The sequence below is a fragment of the Lactuca sativa genome, chromosome 3 (genome assembly GCF_002870075.4).
Source record: "Lactuca sativa cultivar Salinas chromosome 3, Lsat_Salinas_v11, whole genome shotgun sequence".
Classification (NCBI taxonomy): Eukaryota; Viridiplantae; Streptophyta; class Magnoliopsida; order Asterales; family Asteraceae; genus Lactuca; species Lactuca sativa.
In genome coordinates this window covers 275,485,613-275,502,640 of record NC_056625.2, presented here as the reverse complement: position 1 = coordinate 275,502,640, position 17,028 = coordinate 275,485,613, and the positions used below count along the sequence as shown (strand labels likewise).

The 17,028-nt window shown below is 35.6% G+C and overlaps 1 protein-coding gene and 1 long non-coding RNA gene across 3 annotated transcripts; one reads left to right on the top strand and one right to left on the bottom strand.

The window, feature by feature from the left end:
- Nucleotides 1-8,635: 8,635 nt before the first annotated feature.
- On the bottom strand, nucleotides 8,636-11,915 carry LOC111889541 (F-box protein SKIP16). The gene is made up of 5 exons (XM_023885688.3): nucleotides 11,590-11,915; nucleotides 10,215-10,940; nucleotides 9,588-9,806; nucleotides 9,228-9,334; nucleotides 8,636-8,884 (listed from the first exon to the last, which is right to left on the bottom strand). Exons 1-5 carry the CDS (start codon nucleotides 11,809-11,811, stop codon nucleotides 8,806-8,808), a joined length of 1,353 nt encoding a protein of 450 aa, XP_023741456.1. The 5' UTR covers nucleotides 11,812-11,915; the 3' UTR covers nucleotides 8,636-8,805.
- A 616-nt stretch (nucleotides 11,916-12,531) lies between these two features.
- LOC111889542 (uncharacterized) lies at nucleotides 12,532-15,743 on the top strand. Of its 2 annotated transcripts, XR_002849571.3 has the most exons (4): nucleotides 12,532-13,833; nucleotides 14,123-14,304; nucleotides 14,596-15,239; nucleotides 15,330-15,743. It is a non-coding gene; the product is annotated as an uncharacterized LOC111889542 (long non-coding RNA). The 2 variants fall into 2 exon arrangements; XR_006189647.2 differs by having other exon boundaries at nucleotides 12,546-13,833; nucleotides 14,596-15,743.
- The last annotated feature ends 1,285 nt before the right edge of the window (nucleotides 15,744-17,028 follow it).

Sequence of the window (17,028 nt, the reverse complement as noted above, 5' to 3'; positions counted from 1 at the left end):
ACGGGATTAAAACTACTTTTCAGTTGTAAAGTGAAAAGTATAGGATTTCCTATGGTAAATATCATTATCTTTAGGTAATCAGTCTCCGATAGAACTTTCCTAAAACAATAACATTTATTACCGAAAACAATGTTTCACAATAGAGTTAGTGAAACTAGAAACTTATTTATTAAAGGTTTAATACTTCTTATTAAACTAATATAACATAAAGGACCTTAAATGGTTAAATGCTATAATTCCTTAGTTTATATATATATATATATATATATATATATATATATATATATATATATATATCCGATAAGTAGTGGAATGTGTGATTTCCGCCTTATTTCCTGTTCCTTGTTTGGTTGTGGGCTTAGGGCAGATTCACACATATAACGTCCGTTCGATATTAGATTATATATAGCTAGTATAAACTAATAAATTATAGTAAGAACTATTGTGGTTACCAATTTACGAAAGGAAATATATGACTTTCTTAAAAGAACATTTCCATCAAATGTCAAAGAACTATTATAGTTGACTCCGTAAGCACCTAGTAAACACGTCAGGGTTATATACAATGAGAATCTAACAAATAATGGGATGTGTGACTTCTGCCTTATTTCTTGTTCCTTGTCTAGTTGTGGGCTTAAGGAAGATTTACACAATCGATTGTCTATTTGATTCAGATTGTATATAACTTGTATTCATTATGTACTCATAGAAGGAATTGTAAGAGTCATTTTTACTTATCATTCATCACATCAGAAAATATAGGATTTTCTGGAGGTACAGGCGAACTTTTCCAAAGAACTTAGAGTATACTTTTTATAACAAAAATACTTATAAACTCACCAGCTTAACTTCTGATCCTCTCTTTCAAAATAACTTGTATTCTCAGGAATCCAGTAGACAGGTACACTCCAGAAGCTTTTGAGAAGACAGCCTAGTGTCGTATTGTGTCTTTTGTCTATTGTTATATCTACTTTTGATGTTTGAATATGTAATGTTTAAACACTTATGTAAAAACTTATACATTATTAATGCAATGTTTCTTATACTTTGATTACTATAATGCATGTGTTGTGGTACTTGACATGACGTCCTCTGCCCCCGAACGTTTCCACCGTTCTGGTTTGGGGGTGTGAAAACTACAGCCTCCATCACCTCCAAGCGTTATTCACGAAACCCTGATCCATTTTGAGTATTCTTGAGCCCTTGTTGTGTGTTCTTGGTGATTTAAAGCTTAAGAAGGAAGAGGAAAGAAAGAGATTCAAGATGAGGCAAGTAGATCCAAAGTTTTTGTTGCATTTCCAGCTCATTTGAGGTATAAAGTATATACCTTGTATATTCATCTATTAGATCCCTTCATGGAGTAGTTTAGGGATTTAAGGAACCATTTTTGGAACCATTCATGGATGCAAGCACGTTTGGGGTTAAGACTTCAAAACCAGAGTCCTTCAGGGACTCCATGGCATAAAGGTGCCAACTTTATGGCCATGGGAGTCCCATGCATCATAAGAGCCACTTTTTAAGGCTATTTGAGCTAAATAGCCCATGCATGAATGTAAAGTTTGTAACTTTACTTGATATATCGACCCTAGGAGGCCAGATCTATGTTTTGGATGCATTAAGCCCGAATAAAATCGGATGTATGGAATTAGAATTTGAGGGACTCAATGAGTCATTCTTAGGACTCGTTGAGTTGGGTAGTGGTTCCCCAACCTTTTCTGTTACTGAACAAACTTGTTGAATCTGGAAGAGAACTCGGCTAATTGGACGTGTTTATGGACTTAAGGATCAAAGAACTCGACGATTCCAAGGATGAAATCGGCGAGTTGAGGGAAAAATGTCCCAACTGATATGAATAGGAACTGAACGAGTTCAAGGATGAACTCGGCGAGTTATAAGTGAAATACCCCAACTCTATATGAAGGAGAACTCGACGAGTTCAAACAGAAAGTCCCGAATTTGTCATGAGGAGAAACTCAGCAAGTTAAAGGGTAACTCGACGACTTAGATCGCGAGTTTGAGATTCTCTAAATCATGGAACTCGATGAGTTGACAGACCAACTCGGCGAGTTGAGTTAACCAAAAATTTGATTTGGACCAGAAGGTTGACTTTGACTAGAGTGCCAACCTTTGACTTGAACTTTGACCAAAGTTGACCCTTAAGGGGGTTATAAGTATAAAAAGGGTAATTAAAAGATATTGTTATGTGTAGGAGTTTGAGAGGATTTTATCTCAGTACCGAGGATAGTTCAGCTACTTCACGACATTGAGTTGAGTTACCTTCCAGTAGGAGTGGGTCAAAGGTACCAATGTCGGCCCACTAGTAAGTGATTATAGTTGGGATGATTCTCTTTCTGATAATTGTATGGTATCTCATTATCTGTTATGCTTTATGTGCTAGTATGCTATGTCATTATATGTTAGTGGTAGGGGAAAAATTATCCCTGGTTACCGGTTGAAAGAGACCGAAGGGGAGGCCAGCACTCGGATATGCTAAGCTGTATATGATTTATATGTTTATGCTAGGGTATTATGTGGTAGTAGTAGGGGTGAAATAGTCCCCGGTTACCGGTTAAAAGAGACCGAAGGGGAAGCCAGCACCCAGATATGCTAGGCAGATACCGGTTGAAATTGACTGAATGGGAGGTCAGCACCCAGATATGCTAGGCAGTTACGGGTTGAAAGAGACCGAAGGGGAGGCCAACACCCAGATATTCTACGCATTATGTGATTATATGGTATGTGGTATGCCGGGGGAACTCCCTAAGCTTTGTGCTTATGGTTTTCAGTTTTGGCTTCAGGTACTTCTTCCGCGAAGGGAAAGGAGTCGGCGTTGTAGCAGCGCATCACACACACGATTTCCGCATATGAGATCCTTGGGATTGTACTGTGACATTGTTACTATGTTATGATATATTTTTTAGACTTATGATCTATGTATTTTAATGAAATGAATTAACTTGATTATGTTTTCTATAAATTGTTTTATGAATTGCTATATCAAAAACGAAATTCTAGGTCTGTATTTTTGGGATGTTACAAGTGCAGGTGGCTGGAAGTGGTAAAGGATTATGATTGTGAGATGCTTTACCATCTGGGTAAAGTGAATGTGGTGGCGGACGCCCTAAGCTACAAGTCAGCTGGACCTTCTTCTCCGACATCATGTATGAGGATTTCTATGGACTCTCCATTAGTGGGATTGGTCAGAGAGGCTTAGGCCGAGGGAGTGCGATAGGAAAATTGGAAGATTGAGAGGAACAGGGGCGAGATCACCCAATTTGTTCAGGACATTCGTGGGTTGTTGACCCGTTGCGTTTGAGTGTGGGTTTCGGTGTTTGGCGGGGTTAGACAGATTATACTGGAGGAGGCTCACAAGTCTTGCTTCTCTATTCACTTGGGAGCCACCAAGATATACCAGGACCTAAGGTTGAGTTACTGGTGGTCGTGCATGAAGAGAGATATCGTCTAGTATGTCGAGAGGTGCTTGACCTACAGGATGGTCAAGGCTGAGCATCAGAGGCCGCATGGCAAGCTGCAGCTTATGTAGGTTCCCATGTGGAAATAGGAGCAGATCACAATGGATTTTATCACCAAGCTGCCGAAGACAGCGAAAGGTTTTGATGCTATATGGGTCATCATGGACCGATTGAACAAGAGTGCCTATTTTCTAGTAATTCGGGAGAGTTCATCGGTCGAGATGTTGGCCGATGTGTATATATGTGAGATCGTTTCTCGCCACGGGGTTCCGGTCTCTATTGTCTCCAACCATGATGTTCAATTCACCTCCTATTTCTGGAAGAAGTTCCATAAGGATCTGGGTACGAGACTGCATTTTAGCACCACTTAACATCCGTAGACGGATGGCCAGAGCGAGCAGACCATTCAGACCCTCAAGGTTATGTTGAAGGCCTATGTTATTGATTTTGGTGGGAGTTGGGACTCCTACCTACCCCTTGCAGAGTTCTCCTACGACAACAACTTTCAGTCCAGCATTAGTGCCCCACCTTTCGAGCTATTGTGTGGGCAGAGATGTCGTACCCCAATTTGTTATGGTGAGGTTGGTCATCGGGTCATGGGACGAACCGAGGTGGCTCTGCAGTCTACCGACGCCGATTCGAGTTGGAGTTTTAGGTCGGCGATATGGTGTTGCTGAAGGTCTCACCCTAGAGTGGTGTGATCCGCTTCAGGAAAATGGGAAAGTTGGGTCCCCGATATATTGGACCGTTTCGGATTATTGCCAGGGTTAGCAAGGTGGCATACAGACTGGACCTTCTGGAGGAGCTTCGCCAGATTTATAGCACTTTCCACGTTTCGCAATTGCGGAAGTGCATATTAGACGAGGAGGCGGTAATGTCATTGGATGACATTCAGGTCAACGAGCGCCTTACATTGAGAAGTCGGTGGTTGTCTTAGGGAGGAAGATAAAAGGTCCTGCATAACAAGGAGATACCTTTGGTAAAGGTACAGTGGCAACATCGAAGGGGATCAGATTGGACCTGAGAGTCGGAGGCTAAGATGCGAGAGCATTACCCAGAATTGTTCACCGCAACAGGCTTCGAGGACGAAGAATAGTTCAAGTGGGGAAGAATTGTAACATCCCAATCTTCAGGTATGAGTTTAAGTTTTTATATTCATATTTTCAGGGCAAATCGACGAGTTGGAGGGCTCCAACTTGTCGTGTAGAGTTTTAATGCCCGTGCCTTTTCAGCGTCTACTCGACGAGTTAGAAGGCCCCAACTCGATGAGTTGAAGGTTGAACCTGAAAGCCCTAATTTTTAGAGTTTGCGCTATATTTAAAGGCCTTAACTATCATTATTAGCCTCCCTCATCGTCCCCTCAGTCCAGAAAAACCCTAAATCATGCCTCATCTTCCATTTTGAGTGTGTGAGAGTTTTTAGAGTGTTCTTTGGCGTTTTTCTTGAAGGAGTTGAAGTTGGTGGTGCAAAGTTGAAGGGAGAAGCTTTAGATCCGAGATTTTCAGTGTTGTTGCAGCCACTTGGAGATATAAAGTCGTTATCTTGATCATCTCTTTTTCTAGATCTCGTCTTTTAAAGTTATGGCAAATATTAGCTTGTTTTGGGACCATTCTTGGATTAGAGCATGTTATGGAGCCATGGTTTCAGATCTGGACATCTTACGGCCTCCATGGACTTAAAGTTGCCAACTTTATCAAGTCTTGGCCCTCCTTCATGCCCTAGGTCCCTTGATAAGCCTTATTGGGTGTTTTAGCCCTCTTGATGCCATGCATGAACGTAAAGCTAGCAACTTTTCGTGGTATTTCAGTCCTAAGGGACCAGATCTATAATTTAGGGCTTTGGTTTTGCTTAGAAGTGTCTGAATGCATTAAGTCTAGGAAAACTTGACGAGTTGCTCTGCTAAATAGACGAGTTGGATCAAGTTTTCCCGTATTTTTGATACTGAGTGAACTCGGCGAGTTGGCTAGGGTTTTTCCCGGTTTTCTAAACATTGAAGGAACTCGACAAGTTGCTAGATACACTCGACGAGTTGGGTCAACATGGCCTGTTGACCTTGACTGTTGACTTTGAATTTGACCATGGTTGACCAAGTTTGGCTTTAAGGGGTATTTTGGGTATTTCGGGAATTTGATGGAATTGGTCTGTTGGTGGTTGTAGGTAGTTGAGTTCGGATCTATGATTGAGAGTTGGATTTGTCAGTCAGCACTACTTGTGAGGTGAGTTTTCCTCACTGTATTATGGGTCGAAGGAACCAAGGCCGACTCTTTGGATTGTTATCTTGGTTATTGTATGCTTGTATGATGTTATGATATGTTAGATTGGTATCCTGGTAGATAGGATGTTGCTACATTGTTATGATCTGTTAGATCAGTATCCTGCTAGATAGGATGATATTATGCTTATTAGTTTGTATGATATGTGCTTGCCTGTTGATTTATTATGTGGTTATGAGTTATGTATATGTCGACATGTATATGTGTGGTCGGGTTGAGGCGGTCATGCTTTGTGCTGAAGGCCAACAGGCCCATGGCGGTCCGGATAGACTATAGGCCCTGCGAGGCGGTCCAGTCAGGCCGAAGGCCCGGCGAGCGGTCCGGATAGGCTGTAGGCCCTGTGAGGCGGTCCAGTCATGTCGAAGGCTCGAGAGCCGTCCAGATGGGCTGTAGGCCCTGCGAGGCAGTCCAGTGAGGCTGAAGGCTCAGTATGCAAGTTGTTATTTGTATATGTTATATGTCGGGTGTTGGTACTTTGGGGGAACTCACTAAGCTTCGTGCTTACAGTTTTGGTTTATGGTTTCAGGTACTTCAGATGATCGCAAGAAGGCGAAGGCTTGATCATGCACCTCCTCATATTTTACGTTATGATTTCTGATGTTAAACAATTTGTGAACAATGGATGGCTTTGGAATGTTTAAAAAGTTCAAATTTTTCATTAATTTTATGGATTTTACATCAGGGCTTGTTGGCCCTGAATATATAAAGTTATAATTTTTTATTTTCGTCATTTTCGTGTGTTTGAAGCTAGGAAAACTCTCTCAATGGAGCCTTCAATGAACAACCAAATTTTTCTTTGAATCTTTGACTTTTTTTTTTGTTTATGAGATTTAACAGATGGTTTTATTTGGAAAAAATAACAAAATCGTAGGCTTTATAAGAAACCTAAGGTGTACAAACATTTACTGCACAAAACGTACAATAAATGCTTGTACACCATAGGTTTTTTAATAACCTACGTATTTCGTCATTTTTCTTTGTTTGTAACTCATTATAATATATATTAGGTACAAAATAGTAGTCAGAATTCATAAATTAATAGACAACTTCTACCAAATAGTAGTCAAATAAATCAATAAATAACAGTTGGTCGTTTATGGTCTACGGTTTGGGATATAGTAGATCAATGAGAGGAAACAGTAGACCATAAAATGGTCTAGAGTTTTGTTTTGAAAAAAAAAAAGAATAAATAATCTTTATAGACCTAACACGAAACCATAGACCATTTACACGAAATAGTTGACAATTTTAATGGCTTACGGTTTCGATAACTATTTTTAGATAAACGTTAATTTTTGGCAAAAAACTAAAAAGTTATTAAGATATTATTAGTTAATTAAGATATATATATATATATATATATATATATATATATATATATATATATATATAAAAGAACTTTTAATTTATAAGAAAATAAAAAAAATAATAAATTATTATAATGGAAATGTTTTTTTTCTTTTAAATTTCAACAAATAATTTAAATAAATAAACAAAAAAACTAATGAGCTTTAATTCGGAAAATTTGAAATTAGAAGCTAAGTTCATTAATGAAATTGATATCAATTTATTACTATATTTATTATAATTATTACATAAAGCTATTATACGGAATTTAATAAAGTATGAAAACCTATAAAACGACATGTGGAAAAAAAATTAATTTAAAATAACTACAAAATCAACCGTTGAAGATTCATCAACCAGAAAAAGAAGTAAACAAAGACAGGTTAGAATTTGTTCCTAGCGTGTTGCCACATTAGCTTTTTTGTTTCCACGTCATCTTTAGATACAAAAAAAACTTCTTGTAATTATCAAGGAGTGGTGTGAGATGCATTTTTGTATTTAAAAAAAATTATAAAAATAAGATTGAAACATTTAAATGGTCAAAAAGCTATTCAATTGCCCACTTTTCCCAATTTTCTCTCCACTCCTCTCGCTACCTACCAGACGTGTTTGGCCTTAGCGAGGGTCAGGGGCGGTGTTCGATACGTTGGAGGCGAGAACAACTCCATCTAGCCTTAATGTTTTAGTTTAACTATTACTATTGTTGTTATATGTAATGATGAGGATTTTTACTTTAGACACATGAATCACTTTTATAGAATTCAAATACAGGAGTTTCACTAGCAATGACAATAGTTCATCCATCAATTCTTAAAAACAAGAAGTTCTTACCCAAATTTGATCAAAGTTTTATCAGCCCATGTTGCAAGTTGCAACTCTCCCTTAATAAATTATGTTCCCAATTTAAATATAAATGACGGCAAAATCAACCATTGAAAATTCATCAACCAGAAAGAGAAGTAAACAAAGACATGTTAGAATTGTTCCTAGGTTGACCTTTAGGATAACGACATCAACATGCAATCAAATTCTATCATCTCCAACAACAACAAAAATAAATAAATAAATAAATAAATCTTTCGAAGTAGTGATTATAAAAATAATCTAAAATTTGTATCGATTTATCTCTTAAATTAAAACATATTATGAAAAAAAAATGAGTTAACTCGTATACCCTTTATCATAATTCTCTATCTTCAGTTAAAATAAAAGATGTCAAAATTGAAAAAATATATTTTTTTAAATGGATGAATCAAAACATAAGCTGAAATATCACCTCCCATAACCTTTGTAGAATTTATTCGGACCCAAAGAAAACGAAAATTATCTCCTTGAAAATTTCCAACTTTACTTCAATATAGGATGAAGTAACATACATTGTCGACTATTAACCAAATGACAGAAAGAGCCATCATCGTTTTAAGTAAACCATGTAGGTTAAAATGAACAATCGGTTTAGCAACAATCATAAAGGAGCATATATATGTAATTTCGCTAAAAAAAAACCTCTAATAGTTGCCATTCTAATCTAAAACAATCACATAGACAATCAAAATATAGAAAATTATTCCAAGGTTCTCACATCATTGATTACAAGAATTCATTTCGGATTTCAATCACACAAAGATTTTCTTTTGTTTTTGAAAAAAAGTAGATTGTAAGCGATTCATTACATGATAAGAAGATATAGTTTCACGGACAACACTTTGGAATTAGAAGATGTATTCCGGCAACAAAAGAGGAAATTTAGCAACTTCAACATCAAAAGTACTTCCTTTCGGATCTGCCAATCTACAAACACAATGTGCAAATCATTATTATTATACTCTCTATTGAAAACTTAATTTTTTTTTTTTAAAGTTAAAATGAACAATGAAATAGTAATACCCACTTTTAATGTTCTTTTATACTTCTTTTGATCGTTTAAAAAACATTTTCCCCCCTACTCCAAGAGCAAAATATAGAAAAATGAACAAATTTGTTTTTGTCTTTAAAGAAATGGTACTAGAGTTTTTGGATTTACTATATTCCATGACAAAATGAAATGAAAAATTAAAAACATGGAAATTCCAATCGATTCTAATTTATTTTATGCGTAATTTTTTTTTTTTTGTAGAATTTTCTTTAAACAAACCTTCCAGGGACAAATGTGAAAGAACCCTCGATAGATCCCGGTGATGATGCGGACATTGTGCAACTCTCGTAAACAAATTCTTTCTTCCCAGGACGTAATAGTGGAAACTGTAAATAAATAAATAAAGAAAACAAACTTTTACTTTCTAGAAACTTCTAGAAGCCTTTTTCAAAGTACAATGTATCATTTACTTTCGACATGTATTTTGTACTTTGACAAGCTTAATTTGTTCGATTTTTTTTTTTTTTTTTTTTTGCATTTCCTTTGTCCTTACTAGATTCTTGAATCTTCACTTTTAATTATAATAAAGTTTAATTAAAAAACCCTTGATCATTAATATAACAATTTAAGGATGAATACCTGGCCTATCACAGCTTCTCCATTGATATCTGCAACAACATGATCGTTTGCTTTGATGATCCAATGTCTCCAATAGAGTTGACATGAATTGAAGGACATTCCATGGATAAAACATCCCTCAGGTTTAAGAGACATACGGATAGAATAAGCAAACATGTATTTCTCTTTTTCTTGCACAAGGTCACTGAACTCAGGCACAAATACAGCAGAAGCACGAACCTAAATGACCATTTTACCCTTTATATACTAGCTGTTTGATTTGTTGCTTTAAAGTTGTTGTTTCTTTTTTCTCATTGAGTCGTGTATGGATAAAGTGGCTGAATGGGTAATGATGTTTGTCTGGATACATAAAGGCTGTTTCTAAATTAAAGAATATGACCATTTTACCCTTGCATTCCAGACAAACGATTTTCACAATATTTATCAATTGTAACTTGAGAGGAGTTTTGGCTTAATTCATTAAGCCACGTTTTTTTGGCTTAACCCATTAAGTTATTCTGTCTGGATTAAGTCAAAAAGAAACAACCATGTATAACTATCCAAATTACATGCATAACCCATTAAGCCCGTTTTGTCTAAATTAAGCAATGCTTCTACTAAGTTCATTAAGTCAAAAAGAAACACCACCTGAACACCACCTGTGGTAGCTGAAGAACAAAGGGGAAGTTGTTCAGGGAACAAACTAATGCTTCTAATATTTCCTTCTTCACGAACTTTAATATATCCAGTTTCAAGACGATGAACATGTTCTTCCAACCATAACAACATACCATCTTGTTGAAAACAACTTTTGGAATCATGAACTGAAGTTATCAATCCATTCGGAACACACGGCATTATCTCTCGACTCACTAAGAGATTCTTGGTGCCAACATAGAGTTGACCCTCCTCACAATCAAGAAAAAAGATCTTCTCAGTGTAAGTAGAAGAAGTTGCCACAACAATGTATTTGTGTTTACTAAATCCAAGATGGCGTACAATATCATTCGTCTCTTTGATTATAAGATCTAATGGCAACAAGAAAACATTCACGAGATATTCATAGAAAGAGTAACCTCCGATTAAACCACATAGATTTTGAAGTGTAGTTGTACTTCCTCTTGATGAAGGATTACATTGTTCTTGTCCATCACAAAATCGGTAGAGGACCCTTGTGGGAAGAGGGAGTTTTACTTTCAAACACTTTTCTAACTTGTTTATTTCATCTTCAGAAGCACCCTTACGAAGGGTGGGTAACACCTCTGGGAAATTTTTTGTTAACCATGTTCTGATTCTGTCCCAAATATCTTTCACTCGTTTAACAAGAGACCATGGGTACATACCATAAGCTTCCCTCCATGCCCCATAAGCTGCCTAAAATGTTAAAAGAAAACAAAATTAAACATAGTGATCATATAATAGGCATCAATTTTTTGGTTTTCTCATAAGAGAAAAGCAAATTCCATAAAACATTAGCATATATGTCATGATTTCTTCTCATTCATTTAAGACTTGATTGAAACAAAACACGAGGGTCTTCATACAAATAATTTCCTTGAAATCGCATATCCAAATAACCCCAAATGTGAGGGTTAGCCGTATAACACCACATTTGGGGTTATTTGGATATGCGATTTCAAGGAAATTATTTGTATGAAGGTGTTATATGGCTAACCCTCACATTTCATATACATTTGACAATTAAGTTCCCTCTATTCAATTTCAATTTCAAAACTGATGTGTATTTGTTACAAATATGACACCAATATTTTACAATTTGAGCAATATGATGACATATAAAGTAATTAACCGAATTTTCCCCCAAATTGATCAACAACCACAGAAAACCTAGCTAAGGTTTAGGCCAATTTTTTTGTTACGATAACGGCATAAGTAGATAACAGAAACGATTTTCTTTAATTTCACATCAAAAATATAGAGAACCCGACAATCAAACAGATTGAGTATCCATATTCACTGTGAATATAAAACAAAACGTGGAACTGAAATTCACTGATCTAACCTTAAAAGAGGGACATGGATTGCCCAAAGGATCAGTAGGGGAAGAGAGTTTCAGTTCTTGCGCACAGAAAGACGACCATAGAGATTCATCCGAGGCCCAATCTTTGAAGCGTTTGTTGACACATGCGACAGCTGCTGCATCAGAAGGTCCGAGTTTCGATACAATAACGTGAATAGCTAACCCACCAATAATCTCTAACCCTGTCGGTTGTTTCGTCGCCATAGTTATCGATCACAATCTGCAAACAGGAAAGGATTCTCAACGAAAGGGATTGAGATACGGACTACGGGACAAGTGACTCGACATGTCTAGAATTCGACACGAAAATAGAAATTCGACATCAAACTTTTTCTTTTTTTATTTTTTTTTTTTCTCTTTTTTTTTAACCTTAGAAAATTGGAGTTTTTAGGTGTTTTTAAAAGGGTTTTTAATCTAAAAGTCCTTAAATTTATCATGTTTTGTTTGTTAATGTTTAAAATTTGTCAATTTTTTTTTATTTTTGTCTTTTCTACAAATCTTTTATGTTTTTACCTTAATTATGTTTTTTAAATTTGCAAAAAACCCCTTAAGTTTATAAATCTTATATGTTTTTATCCAAATTATGTTTTCTAAATTTGACATAAAATTCTTTAATTTTGTTCAATTTTTTTGGTTTTATGCCTGGACACCTACTATTATAAAAATGAAAAAGACCTTACAAAATTTGGACATTAACGAACAAAAAATCGTCACAAGGACAAAACCAACAAAACCTGACAAACTTAAGGACTTTTATGTCAAAAACCCTTTTTAAAAAACTTATATACCATTACATATATTTTTAAACTTATTTACCAAAATGAATTATTGATCAAATTATACTATATATCAAATTATACTATATATTAAAATTCTCCACCCTTAGCTACAAAATTCTCCGCCCTTAGCTACAGTAAAACCTTTAGCTACAGTAAAGTGGCTAAGGGATTGGCAGAAATAGTCCCTTCTCTTATACAAAGTTGTCAAATGTGGTAATTTTCAAAATTTGTTGGAGTCGGATGGTCAATGGTGGTCGTCGCCGGACAGTCTTACTCATAGATACGTGTCCGCTTCTTCTTCTCCACCGTTTTGTTCTCCAATCAAAATGTTACAGATTAATCTCTCTCTCGATCAAATTGTTCACTTCTAACCGCTTTGCAATTAGAGCATCGTCCCTCTTTCCTTTTTTTTCTCTATCTCCACCCAATTGTTCACTTCTACATGTTCCTAATTTTCCAGAGACCACCAACGGTGGCGCTTCTCTGAAGTTACCTTTTGACTGATGTGTTCAATCAGTCGGAAGGAAAGGGAACCAGAGGCCACCTCCTTGCCGCCGATTGTGGCTGCACTGGAGAAATCGACTGATATGGTCGACTTCTACTACTATTGGAAGTCTCGAAGCCGGTGCCTCCATCGACCGCTACTGCATCTTCGTTCCATCCCCGGACCAACAACGACAACACCACTTTTCTCAGCAAACGAACCCTAAATTAGTACTATACGTGTTCCTTTCATCCGTTCTTCTCCTTCTATGTGTTCGCCTCCTGTAAATTCCCTTCACTTGACCCCGAGCTACGTGCTATGTTCATGTCATTCCCACTTGCTCCACTATTTATCATTCCACGTTTCCTCCACCGCTTGAATTCTCTCTGAATCTATCATGGTCAACACCTCCAAATCCTTCCACATTGGCTCTCTGAAATACCCCCACCTTACCGTCTCCACCTCTTAAGCCTCCATCTAACCCTTTCCATTACGATTCCTAACCCTCGGATTCCTCTCTTCTCCGGTTACCACAGATCGACAGCCGCTAACACCTCCGGAGAGGCTTCTTCGACCTCTATAATTTAATCTCTCTTGTGCTATTTGATCTAAGAATTTCTTTTTCCCGTCGCTTAGGGCTTCTTTGGTGCTAATTCAGCCATCAATTTCGCTTTTTATTCTTCTCCCTGCGAGGTTCCACCCGAACCTTCCACCTTTACAAACAAGGGGCCCTACCGATCATCTCCAGTGAGGTCGGTAACTCCGTCACGGCTGTCGCTCATCGTCTCCATACATCAACAACAATTGATTTGAATATTTCAATTGCTAACTGTCAGTAGGAGTCGATGGTCACGTGGCATGTGAACAAAACCACCAAAAGGAAACTCTACATGATTCCTGATTTCTTCATTCTCTCTGTTTCAGATCCTTTTAATCAGATCTCGAAGACGCGTAGAGGACAAGGTATGTCGATTGTTTTATTCGTTTTTTGAATTTCATTCATAAACAGTTAACAAAATCGATCAATTGATACGAATTCTGTTGAAATATGGTATCGTAATAATCAAATGCACCAACTTTTTATGAAATTATATGTTGTTGCTACGATAACGTCCTTCCAAATAGTAGAAATCCAAACAATTAGTAGCGGTTGTGACAAAGAATCATGTATTCTTGCCATTTTTTTTGGGATTTTTAGAGTTTCTTTTTGGGTAAGTTATGGACTTTTATTTTGATTTTATTGTTGTAATAGGTAATACGTTGCAAAAATGGTAAGAGGGGGACATGGCACCACCAAAAACAGAAGAAAAATGAAAAGGAAAATCAGATGTTTCAGATTTTGATGCGTACAATTGTTGTGTCTGTTCCTGCAACCTGCCTCCTTCGTCCCTCTCCTTCTTCCATCTGTTATCTCTGATATGCTAATACAATTAGGTAAATTGATTGTTTTTTTTTTCATTTTGGTGCACTATTGTTTAGTACTCAAAACTTATGGTACGCTTTCAAGAAACATGAGTCTTACACACATATGCATGTATGAATCTTTGAATCTGAACAGAAAATGTTGACAGTGTAAAGTTATAAAAAATTGTATCCTATTACAGCCATAAGAGGTCTTTACTCCTCTTATAGTTATTTATATGTATATGTGTATCTATTTATATGTATTTATGTATTTGTATGTATTTGTCTTTGAAGCTGTGTATTTATATGTTTCAATTACAGGTAAATAATGATCATAGCCCTTCTATATGTAAATAATACAAGGTATGATTTCTAAAATTTGTTAAATTTTAATGCACTCTATATGAATATGAGAAAATGACTACTTTACCCTTCTGTATATGTATATTTGGTTGATTCTAAACATGCATTGTCGTTCAATTTGTTTTTTCTGAAATTGGTTACTTTTCAAAATTTTAGTTGCTTCTTCTTTCTTATGTTTCTCAACCAATCGCTTCAAACTCCAAGGTAAGATCTTAATTCTCTACAAGCTGAGATAAATTGATTAAACTCACCAAAAGAAAAAACAAATTGAGATGCAACTGATTAAGGATTGAATAAACACAAAAGGATGCTTAATTCTCTGATTGTTAATTAAGAATTTGGTAAGCATCAATTCTTAATCAGTCATCACCATGTGATTATCTATTTGATCAACAGGCGGGGGTAAAACTGTCATCTTTAAAGAATTAAATAATTGGAAAAACAGTTCTATAATTGAAGGAATTAAAAATATTTCGCTATAATAAACAAATAAATGGAAGTACGTTACCATTTATGTTAATGTAACACAAATGCATAAAATTTAAAGAAAGAAAGACATTCAACTAGATGAGTTCCTTCAACAATATGGTGCACATAAACTTGTAAGTCAATTCATTTAATTCAAAAAGTTATCTGAACTTTTATTTTTATATTATTTGATTCAGAAAGTTATGCTATCTTTCTACATGTAGGTTCTAATTTCTGGATTGGCTGTTACTTGGGCTGCAAGAAAAACCTGGACTCCTGAACAGCTATTACTCAAATATGGAACTACCCCTTTCAGCATCTGCCAAAGAAGTGCTAAAAAACTATCCATGAATTTTAAGGTTTATGTGTCCTACATGCAAGAACAACATGCTGCTATATTTGCTTTAATGGTAACACGTGTAAATTAAGTAGTTTCATACATCATCTTGCTTTATTTTCTTGGAAGATTATGAAGTTACCATTATGGGAGATAAAGGTTCATGCCATAATCCAATAACCTATATGTGACTTTGTTCTTATGTAACATAGAAAAATGACTTCAGGTACTTCTGTGTTGTTTATTGTAAGCATGCTTATATTTCATTTTAACTTCTAAAAGAACTTTACTTTTGAATAGATGTTCCTTATGTTGATAGTCTAATACTAATAATGAATTTGTTTTTTCTTGACTATTTATGAAATCATGACGTTTTCTTTGGCGGGCCAAACCCCGCAAAGCCGGGCTCTTCCTTAATTTTTAAGAAAAGGTGTCATATTCCTTTTCTTTCTTCCACACGGTTGATGAGAAAAAAAATCCATAACTCACAAAAATTTTCACTGTAGTTAATGTTTACTTTTTTAATATAACTTTTTTGGTTTTTTTTTTAGTTTTGCTATTAATGTTAATCATTCTTTCTTATAATTTGATCACCAATTCGTGATGCATATTTCTAGCACCAAAATATAGCAATAACTTAGAAAGCAGTTAAATTTCCTTACAACAGTACCCTTGGATACTTCCTCTGTATTTATGCAAAAAGAATTTTGTTGTTAAATAAGGAACACACACTCAAGATAAAATTGATGAGAAATTAAATATCTTCCTACATTTTATTCCTTCTTATCTTCCTACCATATCAAATGTTGACATGTGTCATGTTTATTGACACATTTAATGAAATTAATTTAAATTTTGTCTATTTGTCAACATTTAATGTGGGTAGGAGGATAGTAGGAATAAAATGTAGGAGGATTTTTAATTTCTCAAAATGATACATGGAAGTCCAAGCCAACAAACATGGTCGGGGCTTTTGTTTCCTTAATATTTCATAAAAGGAACAAACAACCAACTTTCAACGACCCTTCAATTCAGGAACGGGTTTAGGAGAAACAAATCATAATAACTTAACAAATCATAATAAATAAGGATTAAGGAGGAGATATTCCTCCACATTAATTGCAAACATTTGTGATGATGATTGACATGCTCGTAGAGCAAGTCTTCCATAATCTTGAGTGAGAACAGCCATCCTAAACATCAATTTGGTATTAGAGAGAAATTACAATCTTGATATAGTTATGTACAATATAAACTGATACAAATTTCATGTCTTCTTAAACCCAATTAGCATCTCTGTTATATTTAAGCAATCAAAAATCAAACCTAAGTTCATTCAATTCTCAGAAATCAGTAAACGGAATTCAAAATTAAAAATTCAAAATTCTCATAAATCTAACATAAGCAATCTAATCAAACAAAACTTCTACACCAAAATTCGAAATATAATCATCTTCTTGTTATAACCAACACCTATTCCATACAAAAAATCAAAGATGGAGTTCAATTTCGAACCAGAGATAGAGTTCAATTTCGAACAAGAGATGGAATCACATGTTGGAGGATTGACTGAGGTGCAGTCCAGT